This window comes from Perissodus microlepis, chromosome 14, assembly GCF_051167445.1.
Source record: "Perissodus microlepis isolate ML-2025 ecotype Zambia chromosome 14, ASM5116744v1, whole genome shotgun sequence".
In the NCBI taxonomy this organism is placed as follows: Eukaryota; Metazoa; Chordata; class Actinopteri; order Cichliformes; family Cichlidae; genus Perissodus; species Perissodus microlepis.
Genome location: NC_140474.1, coordinates 5,947,244 through 5,966,878, shown reverse-complemented (window position 1 = coordinate 5,966,878; position 19,635 = coordinate 5,947,244). Strand labels below are relative to the sequence as shown.

The following is a 19,635-nucleotide window of genomic DNA, read 5'->3' as shown; positions in this document are numbered from 1 at the left end:
ATGCTGCTGTGGTAAATGAAAGAAATCTGTCAGCAGATCTCTCTGGTTCAAATTGGAAGAAACTGTAAAAGTAAAGTAAAACTTTGCTTCACTGACTGTGCTTAATTGGAATTTTACTGCTGTGTAACCATGGTTTAAAAAAACACACAAAACAGAAACAAAAACCCAGAAATGTCTAAATAAACATTTTCCAAAGCATCCAGTGGACTCGATTATAGTCTTTGGCGGCCTGATTCTGATCCTTATCTCTACTCTACTCTACTCTGCTCTGCTCTGCTCTGCTCTACTCTGCTGTCTCCTTTACTCCTTTCATTCAAGTATCATGTTTAACAGTTCTTGGTAAAAGGGAGGTGTGGTAGTTGTGCAGAAAGGGGCGTGCCTGTACAGTAAGGAAGTGGATTCTGATTGGATGATATGACCTGATTTCTCTCCTCTCCTCTACTGTCTCCTTTACTCCTTTCATTCTGCTGATGTATCATGTTTCTAACAGTTCTTGGTAAAGGGGAGGCGTGGTAGTTGTGCAGAAAGGGGTGTGCCTGGACAATAAGGAAGTGCATTCTGATTGGATAATATGACCTTTCAGGCTGAGCTAAAAGTTTGCAGAGTGAAGGAGGAAGTCCGTGTGTTGGTGTGGCTTTGGACAGGAGAAGAACCGCTCTGACTGCTCACCAGTGTTGACGTTTAGTGTAACGGAAACCTTGCAGACATGAAGAAATCACCCAGGTAATTTGCTGCTTTACAATGAGTAGTCAATGATTAACTAGAATTGAGTAGTAGCAGACTTTAAGCAGAGATGGTATATTTGGGAATCATTTAAAAGGCAAAGACATGCTAATTACGACCTAAGTTGTTTGCATGTCCATAAAGGAAACTGTGTAGCTTTAAACCTTGGATGGCTGGTTGGTATCTCCATTATGGAAAATGAATACACAGCTGTTATAAAGAGAGGTACTTGTTTTTGTTACAACTAGTCCCTCAGCTGCAGTTTAAATGAAAAGAAAATTAAATACAGTTTTTATTGGTAGGTAAATGCATTCAGGCTTTACCCTCTGAAATGTTTGGTTGTTTTCACTCCAAACAAAGTCAGCAGTCAGTGCTTAGGTTTGAAGACATTCAGGGGAAGTGGTGCTGCTTTTTGAAACCGTTGTCACGCAAACCATTAGATGCAGTCGGCTTCTCTGTCTGCAGGGCTGTGGGGAGGGGCAGCTGCATGGTTACATGAATAAAACAACAAAGCTTGATGAGTTCATCGACCATGAGCCTAATGGCAAGGGGCAGGTCTTATGAAAAAATGCTAAACTGTGTGATACTTTGAGTTTTAAATGTTTGGTTCAAACAAATATGAAAAAGGTGAGTTACAAATGCTTATTTATTTAGCTAACATTCACATAACAAGCGCATTCAAAGTAAAAACCATCTATCTGGCTGTTGTGAAAATAATTTTTTTCCTGAAGTGTGTTTCTTTATTACAAACTGATTACATTATGCAAATGCTAAACCATTTTAGGCGTAAGCTGCTGTTTTGGCCGCTAATGAACATTTCTGCCTGGTTATGAAACGCACACAGACAGATGGGACTCAGTGAATGTGATGTGACATCGGACCAGTCGCTCTGTACTCAGCAGATCTGTCGGCTAACTCATTATTCTGTTAAACCTGACTGACTCTGACAGCAGATGAGACAGAGCTCCTGCTTTACTGGACACCCTGAACTTCAACAAGAATATTACACATGTTCAGGTTTTACAAAGTACCCGTCATCATCTGCTCTACTTTAATTTGCTGCTGAGCTTGGTGCACTTTTATATACTATTTAATTTTCAAGTTTTCCAAATTAATTAATTGATTTCCGAAACAAGTTAAACGTAGCTAATTGAGCATCAATTCAAAATGCTCCTAAGACTTTTGTTTTGTAATCCTCTGTAGCATTATGACCAGAGATGGGGAGCTGTGGGACTGATGTTACCATTATCAATTCTGCACAGCTTGCAGAAACATTGATAACATTGATTGAACATCCTGCTCTACATGCAGCAAAGATACTGAGCACGTGTCTGATTGGAGAGGACTATTTTGCACCACATTGAACCAGTTTAACATCAATGTGTCTGTCTTTATTTCCATATAATAAGTCATTTCAAAGTTAGGGTAGCACGAGTATTGTACAGGGTTTGCATACGCTACGGAAAAGGAAAAGATTTATATCATGTTCAGTCTGTCATCTCCTCCTTTTTGTGTTTGTATCACTTGGATCTAGAATGTATTGCATGGAAAAACTGTGCCTTCAGCATTTGCTTTTTGAGGTTTATAATTTTACAGGAAATCTGAAGTTGGTTAGATGAAACTCTAATGATCATTAGAATCAGAATAAAGCATAACATTGCATTAAAAATGTAGATTTTTCTTATTTTTCTTCCTCCCTCTTTCGCTATCTGGAAACTGTCTGATGCCTCATAAGTGTCAGAGTTGATTAGTTTAGTGTATTTTGTTTTAGTCATAACGTATTTTGTGCACAAGTGAAAATATGAAGAAAGTCAACTATGTTCATGTCTATTGTTATAGCTGCTGCAGTACTTAAGTCCTAATTGAGCAGGAAGTGGATGCATGCACTCTTGACCGCTCCCACCACTCCCACCACAGTTCAGGGGGATGAGTCCCATTACTCGGACCACAACATCTTCTGCCTCCCTGTGTGCAACACTCTAATCTCCCAGATGGATGGAACTAGTACTTAAGATTTCCTATAAGAAAGAGAGAAGGTGTCTCTTGTAAACAGCAAAAAATGATAACCAAACAAATGCTCTTTGCAAGTTTGAGCTGCAGGATTAAAAATATCCGTTTATTATTTCAAACCACTAAGTTTAAAGATAAAATATCCTGATTTTGTTGCTTGCAAAAAGTGGTTAAAGTTCAATATATTCAAAGCGACAAATGGTCCAGCACAAAAATGTCGGTCCTTTTAATCTTTCTGCAGATGCACCGGTGCTCATTAGTGCCCTCTGGTTCTTACAAGAACCCTTTGTGTTTTCGGAGAGCCCACAGAAAAGGCCAACTACACCCTCGGTGCTGCATGTTAATGAGAGGTCTGTTTGTGCGTTCCCTCTGCCTGGAAACCCGGTGACTAGTGACGGCCGCTGCCGTTGGGTTGTAGAGGCAGAGTTATGTGCCCTGTTCGGCTGCCAGTTGCGCAGCATGGACCGCCATAATTACAGGTTCTGGATCAATCGTGTTCTGTTATTGGCTAGAGCCATGCCACGCCTCTACTTCCTGGCAGACCACACTTACACATGCACACAAACAGAAACACATGCTCGCAGTTCAAGGAACAAACAGGGCTTTATGTGGTTGCTTTAAAGAGCCGAAACCCCTCCTGGTCGCCTCTAACTGCCCAGAGACACAACAGACGCCACACAGGCCCTCAGATGACTCGTCTGTTTGCTCTGCTGTCCTTTAATCTTCTTCAAACACACACGCAGGCTCTCATCTCATTTTCCTGTTTTCTTTTTGCATAGGTCCCTTGTTCACATTGTAACAAACCTATAAGAGAAATCTCAAATCATTGTTTCAGTTGACCTGTAAGCTTAGAGAGCTATTGACATGTCTCAATACTGTCAAGATTTTATTTGGTAAACTCCCCATTAAACAAAAATCAGGATACACACACCACAGCCTGAGGTCTTTTCATGTTTGTACGCCGCAGTCTTTCCCACTCACTCAGTTTCTTTATGTGTTACTTTCATAATGCAGCCTTGGTAAAGCTTCTTTTTGTCAACTAGTCTGTTTTTTGAACCGACCCACCAGGTATGGAGGTTTCATGCTTTCAGGTTTTCCCTCTGTGGTGTTGACAATTCTTTTGAAAGCCTTGAGGGAGTTTCCTCATATTTGACATAAATGTTCAAAGAGGTAGTGATTGGAATATGTGGCAAAATGTCTCCTCACAAAACGCATATCACCAGGAACCAAAAGATAGCTTGTGTCCAAAATCATTCACTTAATGTGGAACTACTGGCAAAATCAAAAAGGTTGAAAAAGACGCTTTCCAGGTTTTTGTTTGTTTTTCTTAGTCATACTCCTCCTACAGATCCATACATAACAGATCAAGGCTGGATAACTTAAGTACAGCAAATAAATGGATATTGTATTGAAATTATTAGTGAGTACTCAGGGTTTCAGACCAGCCATGTGTGGTTGGTGATGATCTTCAGTGTCTGCTTATTACATTCTTCTCTTATGAGCCTGAACAGATATTGGATTTAAGCCTAAATCTAAACTAACTTTGCTATAGTAAGATGTTGATTCTAGTTTGAGTGGTTTATCTGTGAACCTGAGACAAATATCCTGTGTCACTGCAGTTTTTCTCATAGTATTCATCTGTATTATATGACTTGCTCTGTGGTTGTACAATAAATCTACATGAGAAGGAGAAGTGTGTTCGCTGCTGTTATTTGTTTACCTGTGTTTCCATAGAAATACTCAGAAAAGTCAAGCACGTCTTTCATGATTCTCTTGTTGCTTTGCGAGGACCAAACCTCCATTTCCCTCTTATCTTATCAAGCCTTACCTTTATTGCTGTTGCCATGGTGACATCCAGCTGTCAGCCGAGGCAGCGCTTCAACATCCCGATAGCCCGATTGGTTGATAGCATCCAGACAGGTTAGGTTGAGTTCTCAGCATGCGCTGAAATGCTTGGCAGGCAGTTCTGATTGGGTGACAGCAGATTCAGGGACATCTGCAGCTCTCGCTGATGTGGCAGGTTTTGATTGGCAGGTCTAATCACGGATCCTGGCAGAGTGGCTGACTCGCCGGTTGTCATTTTTACTTGTAAATGCATTTGGCTTGTCTGTGTGGCATCTTTTAATTCTGACCACTGCGATGCTTTTCTGTCACACTGTTTCACATCTGCCGTGTGTTTAACTGATAGGCGCTGACACTGTCTGCAAATACAAGTGGACTTCTGTTTGCTTTGTGTCTGCTGACTCGTCTTTACAAACCTGTTTACACAGCAGAACTACCAAGTTGGAAAGTTTTAGGCATCAAAGATAATGTTAAAGAAATGTGTATCAACTTGCCCAGCCCGGGGCAAATACAAGCTACTTTGTTGTTTTCTTTATTTGTTTCGCCAAGTTGAGGATAAAAGAAATTCATCAAATTTTTATCAAACCAGCCTTTCAGTATCAGGTCTTCTGGTCCTCTGTGTATCCAGGCCTGTTACCTACTATCCCCAGGTGATAGTTTATATTCATATTCTAGGAATATAAGAAATGAACCTTTAAATCCTAATCAAACCTTTAAGACTAGTCGCTGTGTTTGATAACTGTGAACCACAACAAAGCCACACGATTTATACCCCAATTACTGTTTTGTTTGGGTTTTTTTTTTTTTTCTATGAATGTTCAAAGAAAATTCATCTGTTAGATATTCTTTGATATGTTTTCTGACACGGCATGAGTTTGACCAGGCTACTGGTCAAAGCCATCCATCCTATGAATGACCTACCTGCAGAAATCTCTACAGCACCGCTCCTTATTTTCTCAGGTGAAGACGTTATTTACATTAAAGTGTGCCATATTGCATCCTAGCTATAATCGTATGCACCAGATCTGATCTTTCCAGTTCCTGCCTCAACTGTCAGCTGGCTGTTGACATGTCTGAGCTGATTGAAAGCTCCTCAGGCCTCTGCTTATAGTCCTTGCCATCAGTGGTGCAGTTTCTAAAGTAATCTAAGGAGTGTAAATAATCACCTTTCTCAAAGGTCATACTGGAAATGTTGCGTGTCAGTTATGACTCATTTTGTTAAAAATATACTTTTCACTTTGCATGTTTTAGGTCTTATGGTAAATGGCCTGTATTTGTATAGCGCTTTACTTAATCCCTAAGGACCCCAAAGCGCTTTACACGTTCAGTCATCCACCCATTCACACACAGGTGATGGCAAGCTACATTGTAGCCACAGCCACCCTGGGGTGCACTGACAGAGGCGTATTTAGTATGAATGTAATATTCAAACAGGATTTCTAAATAAATGAGCCTAAATCCTGTGTTCAGACTACATCATCTGATCCTCTGAAGGCGAAAAGTTGTGCACATCTTTGGACATGTGTGGTACACTCTGTGTGTGTCTGCCCTCTATTTTCAATTAACTGTGGGTGAGAGATGTAGCATGAGTAAATAATTTATAAAGACATATTATAACCACCTCTCAGCACTTTCGGAAAACGATTGTAACATTCATGCTGTTTATCGTGTAATATGCAAAATAATATTAATTGAAGTTGTAACACCATTTTTCTTTTTGTGTTCCAGCAAATCCAAAGAATGCACTTTCAATGCAGGTAAAATAAAATTTTAATTCCACCATTGCTTTGCGTGTGTGTGTGTGTGTGTGTGTGTGTGTGTGTGTGTGTGTGTGTGAGATAATTGCGTTAGCTGTTATGGCTCAGCCTCCAATTACTGTCACACTTTAATTTGCTGTAAAGGGGATGAGCAGCCTCTCATGTGTGAAACTCAAGGAGTCCTCGAAGAACTCTTGAAGGATTCTTCTGACTGTCATTTCAAAGAAATGCATTTTCTCATTAGAGATAGTGATGTCCCATTTTAATTATTTTAGAGCATGTTGGAAATGCAGAAGATCTCCCATTAAGATGAGCACGAGACTACTGGAGATTTTGAATACGTTGTAAAACAAAAGATCTGTAATTGCTGGAAAGTGTTTAAGCATGTGAAGCTGTTTGTCTGTTTATGCATTTTCCCATTAATATATATTTAACAAGCAAATGTGACTTCTTTTTAAGCACTGGTGAATTGTGAGGTGGTGTGCTGTTTTGCTATTTTACTTCGTTGTTTTTTTTCTGTTGGACAAATTAATTAAACTTATGCCTCATTGCATGCAAGACTTTATATGAAAAGATAATTGTCTAAATGCAAGGAAGCAGCTATGAAAGTTTTATGGTGCGTTACTGTATCCTTGTTACATTTTATACCAGCAAACTGCTTTTTATTCAATTAAAAAAAAGTATAAACTTTATATTACATGGATTTAAAGTCTTTTAGAAAAACTTCAGCAACACTTACATACAACAGATTTTCCAGTTTTAGTCCTGTCTGTATTCTGAAAGGATTTTTCTGTTAACAATATTTCCTCGTTCCCATTTTGAAGTCTAATGTGCCACCAAAGAGACATGCTAATTATGAAGCTGGCTTTATTCAGTGTTTAATTTTCTCTTCTGAAGCATGCAAAGTAGCACAAATTTAGAGAGAGGTGGCCTCGTATGCATATTTAATCACAAAGTCTCTGAAAACTTATACCAAGCACCAAAGAAGGAAAGATTATTCTGATGTCAGGTGTTGAGTGGGGAGGTTTCTAGACTTCCTGCTGCGTCCGCTGTCTTCAAATTGGCATTACTGGGGTGAAACTTAAAGAAGTATTTCAATCAATTATGTTCCCACTGACACAAAATCATTTTGGTTATAAAGTTAGTAAAAAATGATGTCAAAGCTAGAGAGGATGATGGTACAGAGGTCAAAACTAGTGTTACTTTGTCCTTCTCTCTTTCTTTAACTGGTGATCTTGCTTTTCCTCCCTCCCTCTTTAACTGCAGAGGACAGCTACGTGAGGATGTTCCTCCGCGGCCGTCCCGTCACCATGCACGTCCCAGACCAGCAGAAGGGGACTTACAGCCTTGACCAGAAGGTGGCGCTGCCTGACCATAAGCTCAAACTGCAGTGGGTGTATCCTTGATCCAGACAGAGAGAAATTAAGAAGTACACGAACAGTTTACTTAAAGATTCGGATCGTTTAGATATTTAAAATATCTGATTAATAGACTCAGGCTAGTGTTACTTTATTTTTAGGTTTATTTAGATTTATTCTGCTGTGATTCATACAACATGCAACTGTCTGTGGCTCACCAATCAACCTGTTAGACCATATAAAGGTTTGAGTGAGTTTCTGTACTTTGCAAGTAAATATGCAAACCAGAATTATAAAACAGTGCCCCTTTTTTTTTTTTTTTTTTCAGCTTCAGCTTGAGTTCAGGTTTGAATCAGTAATTGTTCCAAAATATTTAAAGGACTGAACACATTCCACTGTCTGTGCCTTAATGGACGTGACCTCAGGTGTGGGAGTACATTTTTCTAAAACTAATGATCATATCTTCTGTTTTCACAGCTGTTCTGACACATATTTGTCTGTAAGATAAATAATAGGGGTGAAAGCACAAACTGTATCCCTGAAAACTAAAAATAAGGTTTGGTGTTTCTAAGTTATCTTAGTAAGAAGCATCAACAAAATATATAAAATAAAATTGCTGAATATTCTGGTAATCCTGTCCAGCATCATCCATCTTCCTTAATCTAAGCGTGGTCCAGTTATGGCTACCGTGGTCGTGACTGCCGCTCCAACCTGTACCTGCTTCCCACGGGAGAGATTGTCTACTTCAATGCTTCAGTGGTGGTGCTGTACAACACAGAGGAGCAGCAGCAGAGACACTACCTGGGCCACAACGATGACGTCAAATGGTGAGAAAACAGCAGGCTGATGAGAGCAACCATTAAAGTCTTCTAATCTTGACAGAGACTGTGCAATTTCCTGCATCATCTCTGCTTTCCTCATTTACTCTAAGTCTTGTAAACAGATCCCGTTTGATCAAAAGCTGTGTTTAACTAACACACCGTGATATAGATGGTTTTGTTTAAACAGACTCACTTGATGTTATGTCTTTTCATACAGAAGAACTAACATAACAATCATCATTCAAATGAATAAAAACTAGAAAGGAAACCTCTTTGAACAGTAAAAATGAAGCTAAAATGAGCAAATCTTCTGCCAAAAGAAATTAAAATGAAAAGAAAATGTAAAGAAGCAAAACTCTATTCGACCCCACACGTGAGACAAAGAGAGAAACGCCGAGCTGCTCAGAAGCTGTTTTTGTTTTTGCGTAACACGTCATCGACAGCTTCTGTGTTTACCATCAGTGAAATTTGTGCTGTACTTAATGAGCACCAGTTGACATCCTGTGCCTGGAGACACTGGGATGTAAACATTATGGCCCCTTGGGGCATGCTGGGAAAGCTTCTCCGCTCTGCAGGGAAACAATCGTGCTCTCCTCTCCCACGCCGTCACGTGGAATCCGCCTCTTCACGTTGTGTCATTTTTTTTGTGTTTTAGAAATGCAAAATATGATTCACATTGAAATAAATATTGGATATTTGTTTTTATTGACTTGGAAAATGTGAGTCAATCTGTTTGTTTATATGGCTGTTGTTTATACGTGTCAAGTGTCTATAACGTGCTTCTGAAAAATACTTGAGATTTCCTGTAAAAGTCAGAGACCAGAGAAAACGACGTGTGTCACGATAAAGTTGAACTAAGCAAAGATTGTAGTGTAAACATTTTTAAAGGCATCATGTGAAAGAAGCAGAATGAATGAGAATTAATAATCACAAAGCCACAAATATAATTAATATTTTCTCATATCTTCTTAGCCTGAGTGTGCATCCTGACATGGTTACCATAGCAACAGGACAAGTGGCTGGAAACTCTAAAGATGGAAAGGTACTGCGAGAATCTCCAATCCTGCCGTAGCGTTGTCTCCTAATCCCTAAATATGAAACTGAAAGAGCTTTAAAACTTCAAATAAAGTTTTGTTTTGTTTTTTGTGGAAACCAGAAGAAGGTTTGATATGAATCAAACAACTTTACTATGTCTCCTCTTTTTTTTGTGTGTGTGATCAGCTGCTGGCTCCCCATGTTCGCGTCTGGGATTCTGTGAGCCTCAACACGCTCCACGTGCTTGGAATGGGAGTGTTCGATAGAGCGGTCACCTGTGTGGCTTTCTCAAAGTCGGTAAGGAGCGTCTCACCCTTTTAGACTAGAGGTGTCAACATCATTCGAGTTCAGGGAATTACACTAATGAATAATGACCTCTAAAGAAAAAGGGAATGAATTTGGAGGTGTTTTATTTTAGCGTAAAGACATATATTCCCCTAAAACTTCACATTTAATCAGCCAACTATTTATGTGTCTCAGTTTTTCTACATTCATCATCTACGTCAGTCGGTGTCATAAATCACAGGCTTAACAACGTTACTTGAGTGTGTTTTGGCAGGCGATGGTTAATGTCTTTGTCAGTAAGAAGCCCGTTAAACTGATGAGTCATAGTTCTGGCTCAGCTATAATCAATGCTTTAGTCAGCCAGACTCATGATGTGATCTATATATAACACTGCAAGTGTAATGCTTCCTGCAAAATATAATACAATTCCAATAACTATGCACTTATCCAAATACCCAGTTTTTACACAAGTCATTCAGGCCCCTTTCTATGTTTTCATGCTTTATTAAGATTTAATCAGCTATTTATTTATTCATTCATTCACCAGAATGGCGGCACCTTCCTTTGCGCTGTGGATGATGCCAACGATCACATCTTGTCAGTCTGGAACTGGCAGAAAGAGAAGCAGCTGGCTGAAGTCAAGGTATGGCCACCTGAGTCTGATCTCATTCATACAGCTGTATCATTATTGATCTCCTGGTTTTACATTTTTTAGATAACATGCATGGATGAAGGATTTTAATGGTGTATGTTTTCATGAACGTAGCAAATAGAATGAAACAATAGCTTCCTGGCTTCTGTCCCTGCAGTGCTCCAATGACTCTGTGCTGGCCGCTGTGTTTCATCCCATGGACACCAACCTGATTGTTACCTGTGGAAAATCTCACATCAACTTCTGGACCATGGAGGGGAACACTCTCACCAAGAGACAGGGCCTGTTTGAGGTATCGCAACTATACACAAGTTGTTTGTTCTTAAAACCCTGCTGTATATTTAGTTTTATTTCTTGAGGTTCAGTCTATAACAGCAGTCTTTTCTGTAGTCCTTGAAATCCTTATTATCTGGCTTTGTAGAAACACGAGAAACCAAAGTATGTGTTGTGTGTGGCATTCGCTGAGAATGGAGACGCCATCACAGGAGACTCCAGTGGGAACCTCTACATCTGGGCCAAAGGTACGATCAAAGTGAAAGTTCTGATCCAGATTTTGCACAAAATTTAGAGATTCAGTCGCCAATCACAGAAATCCTGGCTGCTTGAATTAACGAAGGTTTGAACACGTTTATATTCATATATGATTGTTTCAATAAAACAGGAATAACAGAACATAAAATCAAGCATTTGTGGATACAGCTAACAAAAAAGACAAAAAACGAAGGGAAACACAAAAACTGGTTACATTGAATACAAAACAGAACTTCTCACGTTAGAACATAGGTTAAAAAAATTAACAAAACTCCAGAACTCGGAAAGGTCGATTGGTACTAACAAAACCTTTCCTTGCAAACGACACTAAGTTAGCAGCAACACAACTGAGCTTCACATTCCCATTAACACAGTAAAATCTACAGAGTTGTAGGTCATCGGACCTCGATGGAATAAGCAAATCTGTTAGTCAACAGGAACATCCTTAATTGAAATTTAGAGAAGTTTGTCAGAATGTGCCCTTTTTAATTCTGGGTGGATCTTTTCAAGACTGAGACACGACATGAGATCAGCAAGCCACTGATAATGGGGGTTGCAGCAGCCTTCTACCTCATCAAAATGGCACGTCTAGCCAGAAGGGAACCAAAGGACAGCACCCGACGTTTTGCCCCGGTGATTAATTATCATCCTCACCCACCGTACCAAAGACAGCAAGTAGGGGGTTGAGAGCCAGTTTCAGGCCGGTAGCCTTGTTCAGAGTGCAGAAAACCTCCCAAAAATTTGCCAAGGCAGGGCAGGTCCAAAACATGTGGGCAAGATTGGCATCATCAGACCCGCACCTGTTACAGCGAGGGTCTAAGCTAGGATAAATCTTAGCTAATTTGGATTTAGATAAATGGGCCCTATGAACTACTTTGAATTGTAATAGGACGTGGCCAGAGTGTTACCAGAGTGAGCACTGAATCCCAAACGTCATCTGACATAGATACGGCAGTCTGGATTTTAAATGAAATTATTCATTTATCATTACTGTGAAGCACAAATGTAAAGAGGCAGGATATCTGCTGCTCACTCTCTGATTTCCTGTGTCGTCTGACAGGTGGTACCCGCATCAGCCAGGTGGTGTCAGGGGCGCACGAAGGCGGCATTTTCTCAGTGTGTGTTCTCAAGGACGGCACCATGGTGTCTGGAGGGGGGAAAGACCGCAAGGTGGTGCTGTGGGACCACGATTACAGAAAAAAGGCAACGATGGAGGTGAGCGAATTCTCCTCTGAGGGGAAATCGGAGGTTGTGGAATTTCTGTGGAACCCACTTAAATATTATTTTAAACTTTTCTCAGTGTAGTGATTAAACTGTCAGTGGGTGTCTCTTGTGTTGCAAGTAAATAACTCCAAAAAAAGTTTTATTACTTAATGTTTTGAATATTGTGCTTTCTTTGACTCTGTGCTGCATGTGTGTGTCCAGGTGGGAGAGTCCTTCGGTCCTGTTCGGGCTCTGGCTGAAGGTAAACCCGGAGAACTCTTTGTTGGAACCACCAAGAATGCAATCATCAGAGCTGCCTTCCCTGATACATTAACGCCTATTGTGCAGGTACACGCTGATAACATTCACAGGCTGACTACTAACAAAGATTTTAACTTTTTGCATGCTGCATTTTAAATAAGAAATGATATGATGTGCTACAGGGTCACACAGATGAGCTGTGGGGTCTGGACATCCATCCCACCATGGAGCAGTTTGTTACCTGCTCACAGGACAAACAAGTTCACCTCTGGGATGCCCACTCCCACCAGCCCCTGTGGAGCAAGACCATCGAGGTGAGGAAGATTTTTGTGAATGAAGGCAGCGTTAGGGACTGAGCTTCCCGTTCAATCACAAGTACTAGATAACAAGTATGTCATCTTCTCTGTGCTTTAGGATCCAGGGAGGTCTGCAGGCTTCCATCCCAGCGGGGCTGTTCTGGCTGTGGGGACCATGACTGGAAAGTGAGCCTTACAGCTGAAACAAGTTAAAATTCAGAAACTGAGCATTGACAAACATCGATCTCCTTTAATGCTGGAGATATTAAAGCCTTCCTATTTGGATCCTTGTGATGTGCATTTTCCCAAATCTCTGCCTTGTGTGTTGCAGGTGGTTGGTGCTGGACACTGACACTCGGGATCTTGTTTCTATGCACACAGATGGCAATGAGATCATTTCCAATGTCAAGTACTCTCCGGGTAAAACATCATCTGCTCACCTCACTGACACAGATCCATAAAATGTTCAAGTTCAGGCAAATTTTCATATTTCAGTTCATTGATTTTCTGCTAACTTCACTTTGTGTCTGCAGACGGTAACTACCTGGCTGTCACTTCCCATGATAACTTTGTTTACATCTATGCTGTAACTGAAAACGGCCGAAAGTACAGCCGTGTGGGGAAATGCACTGTAAGTAGATGCTCACATGGAGCGCCAGTTGTAAATGTCTGTTTGTAAATGAATTCCCATTCTTACAGTGATCTCTTTTCATAAAATCAGATCGCTAGTGTCTGAAGGCTTAAGTAGTTTACGGAGGTTGAAAAGTGAATTGATATATTGCTGTTCTGTGGATGAGAATTTCACTCAAAATTAACATCAATAACATTAAAAGAGAGTTTTAACAAAAAATGAAAAAGCGATGATGAGTCACTGAGTTCAATCGTCACTCTGCATGATCTGCCTCTTCCCCAGGGACACTCCAGCTTTGTTACCCATGTGGACTGGTCGAAAAACAGCCAGTACCTTGTCACCAACTCAGGAGACTATGAGATCCTCTTCTGTAAGTCATACTTCATGTCTGTTCATGTGCACTTTTAGCTCCACCCTCTGATTTTACTGTCAATATAAGAATCTGGTAAAATATGGAAACTCATATCACTGACATCTCAAAGTTATGTTCATATGTCAAGGAATCTTTTGGGGGGGTTTCTTCGGTTTTTAGGGGAGGCATCCAGTGGTAAACATGTGACCAACATGGACACAGTGCGCAACCTGGAGTGGGCCACTTCCACCTGCACTCTGAGCTTCAACACATTTGGTAGGTTGATAAAACTTTTTTAAATTCATCTATTTTATCACGCTAGTATTTTGCAATGTTTGCCTGAAGCAAGCGTAGCTTTCACACAGTCGTTTCTTCTTGCGAATTTGTTTTGATGGAGAAGAGCACGGTGTTTTTATGTGGCTGCAGCTAAAAAAACATGAAGTGACTGAAGATGCTGTTCCACTGTCTTCGTCGCCCTCGTGCTAATTCTGCCGCTGGCGCTTTCTTTTTGGGTTTTTTTTGTCTTTTTGTGTCTTGCAGGAATCTGGCCAGATGGAGCAGATGGCACAGACATCAATGCTGTGTGCAGGTCACATGATGGATCCCTGCTGGCCTCTGCTGATGACTTTGGCAAAGTGCACTTGTTCTCCTTCCCCTGCTCTCAACCAAGGGTCAGTCATGTTAACTCACAGTGACAAACACAAAGCACATCAGAGCCGGGGTCTGTGTGTTTGTATGCTCGTGTTGAAATTTGTTCCACTTCGCAGACACGCTGACTTTCAACACTGCCAGAACTACGTAGCTATGGTGTTTGTCTCTCAACTGCATTGTGATTAAGTTTTAATGAACACTGGGAAACCCAATGAAAGCTCAGCAGAAATAACAGAATACCTTATCATTATCAGGCCTGTAATGTGCACAATGTCTGCCAGGTGTTTATAATGTGCTCACAAACCGTTGCAGGCTGTTAGACACCTTTTTTACAAGTTTTCAGTTAAAGCCTTCTAAACTGGGGCTGTAAACTAAATTGTCCATTAAGACAAACTGGCTGCCATTAGCACAGAAAATCACAAGCTGTAAAAAGTTACAACATATTTTAAACAGATTTGGAATGAAAATGAGTGTTTAGTGGCTTAAACCAGACAGTTGTGTTTCATGAACAGCTGGTACGAATGTAAAAACCCCACATTATACATTTGTTTTTCATTGCAAATAACCTTCATGATTATTGAAACTTAGAAGGTTCATGAGGTGATTTATGTGACGAAGAAGGTTAACGTTGTTTAAAGAAGATAATTTTCTTCTCCAGTAATTTATATTTGGTATTATTGGTACTGGACCTCTGTTCCTGTAGCTTCCATGCAAATAAATCTAAAGCTGCAATAAGAGCCCCCGTCAAGAGGAGAGCATGGATTCATAGATTAAATAAGTCAGGTTCCTATTGAATAAATGGAGTTGAGGTCGAGATGGGTTGCAAAGTGGCTTGCAGGGGCAGCAGCAGCTCTAGCAAGACTACAGCAGCTGAAATAACTTCCCATATGAGATTGTTCAACTTTATCTGAGTAAGATGTCACTGTGGCTGTGATGCACACAAATTTACACATGCATACACAAGAAAAAGGGTTACTATTAACAATGGAGAACTTAAACTCTGTTATTGCTCTTGGACTCTACTAGAGTATCTTTGCTTGAGTCACAGTTCAAAATAAAACTTTTGTATCTTGTACTTGGTTAAGCACCTCAGTTCATCCTGAGTCTGGAAGGATCAGTTTTAGCTCCTCCTTCCTTAGGTCAACTTTGTTATGATTGGCTGCCCCTGACAAAAGGGAAGGTTTGAACTGCAGGTGATTGGGGATTATTATGATGATTATTATGACTATATTATCATTTGTTCTCCATGACATCTTACAAAGCACAGAGTAGGATGAAACCGAGCATTTAGTGCAGTAATGTATCCACCAGGTTAACAGTGCATATAGTTTATACATCCTTCAAATAAAGAAAACCGTGACACTTTCATTTAAAATTCCCAAAAGAGCATGTTGTTCACTTTTAATTAATTACTCCTTAACTCTTTTTTTTTTTTTTTTTTTTTTTTTTTTTTTGTCCTGCTTTGCTTTGTTATCCAGGCTCCAAGTCAAGAATACGGTGGCCATAGCAGTCACGTGACCAACGTTGCCTTCCTGCACGATGACAGTCACCTGATCTCCACTGGTGGGAAGGACACCAGCATCCTGCAGTGGGTGGTTGCCTAGGCAAAATTATACACCTGCATCTCTGACTTCCACTGGAATCCTGTCTGACCCTCGTCACATCTTCTTCACCTCATCTTTATCCTCGGGCTACCACGGGGCAGCAGCTCCTCTGTGCCTACTGGAATTTAAAAAAGTAAAGAAAAGAAAAAATGCACCACCGTAACTTGAGAAACCCAGAGATGTGACACCAAATGAGTATCACTGGAATAGTTTAAAGTGTACTGCTGTTTCTTATAGACTGTAGAGAAATTACTTGTTGTAATGGAGGAAATATTAACTTTTACCATTAAAAAAAATCAACTACTGCAAATCCACCTCATCTGATAACACAATAAATCTGCAATTTTTCCATTAATACTAACTGGGCCTGAACTCTTTCAACCCTTTAAAGGGAAGTACATCTGTTCTAAATTACAAGCCTGTCAGCAAGGTTAAGATCATGTATACTGCAGTTTGTTAACCATTTTAAATGCATGCAACACAATGAGGGTGAAAGATATAATAAGATTTTAGGGTTTAACATGATGGTATTTTTCAGATGTTGGTTTCCATAAAGTGTACATTTCTTGAAACTTGTTTGGGGTGTATAAACTAACACAATACAAAAATAAAGGAGGCGTGACACGTTGAACTGAGGTACTTAGATACATTTTTTCATATCAAATTTAAACCAAATTTATTTAGTGCTGTAAAATATCCATGATTTGTAATAACAGAATTAAAACATGAACCTTTTAGGAGTGCAAGATTTTTTTTTCTCCCCCAGGAGTGTGGAGTAGATCCCTGTGAACATGCAGTGATCTTTCCTACACCTGGAAAATCACAGATAAAATTTCAAACTTGTGCAAAGATTAAGTACAGCAACGCAATGAAGGTGTGATACTCTAAAACCATAAAGAGTGATAAATATTGGCCTGCATTTGAAATTAATATTGCATTAAATGGGTGAAATCTTCCTTTTAAAATGCTTATAATAACCCCTCTGCCTTCTTCTCTTCACTGTTACATCACTCAGCATTTCCATACTCTTAAGGTGCAGATTGTAAGTATAGTACAGATTGCTGTTGGAGATTGTAAACGGTACAAAGTGTCTGTTTTGTCCCGAGCCTTTTGATTTCTCCTTCTACTGCTGGGCTGTTGTGTTTCTGATTGTACTACTACTGTAAATGTGCTGAGATGGCACTAGATGGCGCTACAGTGCAAGAGAATGAGCATGACTGGGGCTCCCCTCCTCCTGTAGATGTTGTCTAAAAGGTCTTTAGAGTAAATATATATTATGCAGTATATCCGAGTGGCTGTGTTATTTTAATATTTAACTGTAACAACGATGGATGTTAGAATTATTATACTCGTGGCACTTTTAGTGATTGACAGCGAGGTAATGTAGGCTGCTGTGCCATGGAAGCTTGGGCTGTGCTTTGCCTTCTTGTTTTGTTAATAAAGTTTTTACCCAAATGCACATGATGCTTTTTCCCCCCCCCTTTATTTCATCAGCCAAAAAGCCGAACATGATGCATTGATGTCAGTGATGTAAATGAATAAAAACTAACACAATATTCCCAAAAGTATTCACTGATCTGCCTTTGAATGCATATGAACTTGAGTGACATCCCATCTTGAATCCACAGGGTTTAATATAGCAGCTTCAACTCTTCTGTGAATCTCCAGATGTGCATTTTATTCCTACAGAAGCAGTTCTGTGAAGACGGCTATTGATGCGGACACATCAAACGTGTCCACCACTCCAGTGGTGGTGTGCTTTACACCGCTGCATCCTACGCTTTGCATTGCACTTGGTGATGTAAGGCTTGGATGCAGAGCCGTTCCGTGAAGCTCTCTACCCACTGTACTTGAGCTAATTTGAAGGCCACATGAAGTTTAGACGTCTATAGCGATTAACTCTCCAGAAAGTTGCAGACCTCTGTGATTTTACATGCCTACCACAGCTGAGTCGCTGGAATTCTCAATCACTTTGTTAAAATACCACTAACAGTGGAATATTCAGCAGTGAGGAAAGTTCACGACTGGACTTGTTGCACAGGTGGCATCCTGTCACGGTATCACGCTGAATTAAATGAGCTCCCGAGAGGGACCCATTCGTTCACAAATGTTGCAGAATCAGTCTAGCAGTCTAGTTACTTGATTTTATACATGTGTGGCCATGGAAGCGACTGGAACAACCATCTACTTGTGCTCCTTCTTTCTGATGCTGCTGTCTGCTAAGATTGCCACATCTGTCACAACTGTGGTCTTCTGTTCCTTTTCAGCCACCACTATGTGTGGTTGGTTGGCCAACAGATGCTTGTCTGTCTGGAATGAAGGTCCCTGTTGTTCTCAACCACCTTTGGCGGTGTCTTCCATCGGGACTAGGGTACTTAGTAGTCCATATGTGGCACAGATGTTCATGGGCACTATCCCAGTCACTTGGTTGTGCCTCTCAGTGTCATTTAGTGTTCACATAAACAAGCAACTAAATGCAACACATTACTCACCAAGCTCATGATATTAGATTTACATACATTTTCATATGATTAATAACAGATGGAAAATATTTGACATTTGACTGGGATAGTTGAGAGGAATTCTAGGAAATAGTAATCAATGGTATCAATGGTAATCAGTGATGGGTATTTGCAACAACACTTCCAACATTGTTATGATGTACAGCAGCAATTCTGCAGTTTTTTTTACTTTAAAAAGCATGAAATGGAAACGCAAAGAAGATGATTCCAGTGTTTATCCAAAGAACAGCAGAATGTAATAAGCATAGTGACACTGCACTGGTGTTGTCATGACGGTCAAGTTTACCTATATCCAATGTTCCCTTCGTAAGAAGAAACAGGGCGCAGTTTATCAAACAGGCGCGGTTTATCAAACAGGCCCCGACTGCTGCTGGCAATAAATGTACTGTCCTCTTATGAAAAGTGCAGACTCCTTCCTCCATTTCCATTTCCATGTGGCCTAATGCAATCTTCTCTCACAAGGATTCTAAAAAAATAGTTTAATCTCATTAGAAAACCCAGTCAGCATAGAGAACTCATGGTACTCTTTTCTGTGCTGGTAGGTTCCTAATCTTTATTTTTTTGTGGGTATGCATTTTCATTTTACTATTTTTACGTGTTTAAGGGTTTGTTTGTTTGTTTGTTTTGTGCATTTTTGTGTATTTGCATTTGATTGTTTTTAGTTTTTCTCTTGTCTTAGATGTTATTAACTTGAGCCCCACTTTTCCCTACCAACTGTTGCCCCGTAGGTGAGAATGCAACCGGTCTTATGAGATTTATATTTTTATCAAGTCTTGTTTAAATTCCTTCTTTTATTGGATATATGGCACATATAAATATATAAATAAGGTCATAAAACTTCAGAGTTAAGATAGTGAGTTTAATTGCACCAGCGAAATAATTACATTTGGGCAGTTAGATAAAATCAACAGAAATTACAGTAGTTTGTATACAGTCATTTGATATACAACGTTTTTGCAGAACTCTATACTCTGTACTGAAAAATAAAAATAAAAATATGCCCGTAGAGGGAAAGTAGCAGCCAGGTACTACTAATGAAATGCACAAGATTCACTGATGATCAGCAAGTGTCACCACCTCTGTGTGTTAACACAATGCCAT

At 40.0% G+C, this 19,635-nt stretch overlaps 1 protein-coding gene across 3 annotated transcripts in view; it reads left to right on the top strand.

The window, feature by feature from the left end:
- The window catches only part of eml2 (EMAP like 2), a 32,359-nt gene extending 14,888 nt beyond the window's left edge, over positions 1-17,471 (top strand). For 2 of the 3 annotated variants that reach the window (XM_084951781.1, XM_084951782.1), the window contains exons 5-22: positions 6,304-6,332; positions 7,599-7,728; positions 8,368-8,517; positions 9,484-9,553; positions 9,733-9,843; positions 10,379-10,474; positions 10,641-10,775; positions 10,905-11,004; positions 12,075-12,229; positions 12,440-12,565; positions 12,661-12,792; positions 12,893-12,960; positions 13,106-13,194; positions 13,308-13,405; positions 13,688-13,775; positions 13,938-14,033; positions 14,298-14,428; positions 15,887-17,471. In XM_084951781.1, coding sequence (XP_084807907.1) covers positions 6,304-6,332; positions 7,599-7,728; positions 8,368-8,517; positions 9,484-9,553; positions 9,733-9,843; positions 10,379-10,474; positions 10,641-10,775; positions 10,905-11,004; positions 12,075-12,229; positions 12,440-12,565; positions 12,661-12,792; positions 12,893-12,960; positions 13,106-13,194; positions 13,308-13,405; positions 13,688-13,775; positions 13,938-14,033; positions 14,298-14,428; positions 15,887-16,012 — 1,930 coding nt within the window. In that variant the 3' untranslated portion in view covers positions 16,013-17,471. Of the gene's footprint in view, positions 1-593; positions 724-6,303; positions 6,333-7,598; positions 7,729-8,367; positions 8,518-9,483; positions 9,554-9,732; positions 9,844-10,378; positions 10,475-10,640; positions 10,776-10,904; positions 11,005-12,074; positions 12,230-12,439; positions 12,566-12,660; positions 12,793-12,892; positions 12,961-13,105; positions 13,195-13,307; positions 13,406-13,687; positions 13,776-13,937; positions 14,034-14,297; positions 14,429-15,886 lie in introns of those variants that run through there. The other variant, XM_084951783.1, reaches the window with a different exon arrangement.
- The last annotated feature ends 2,164 nt before the right edge of the window (positions 17,472-19,635 follow it).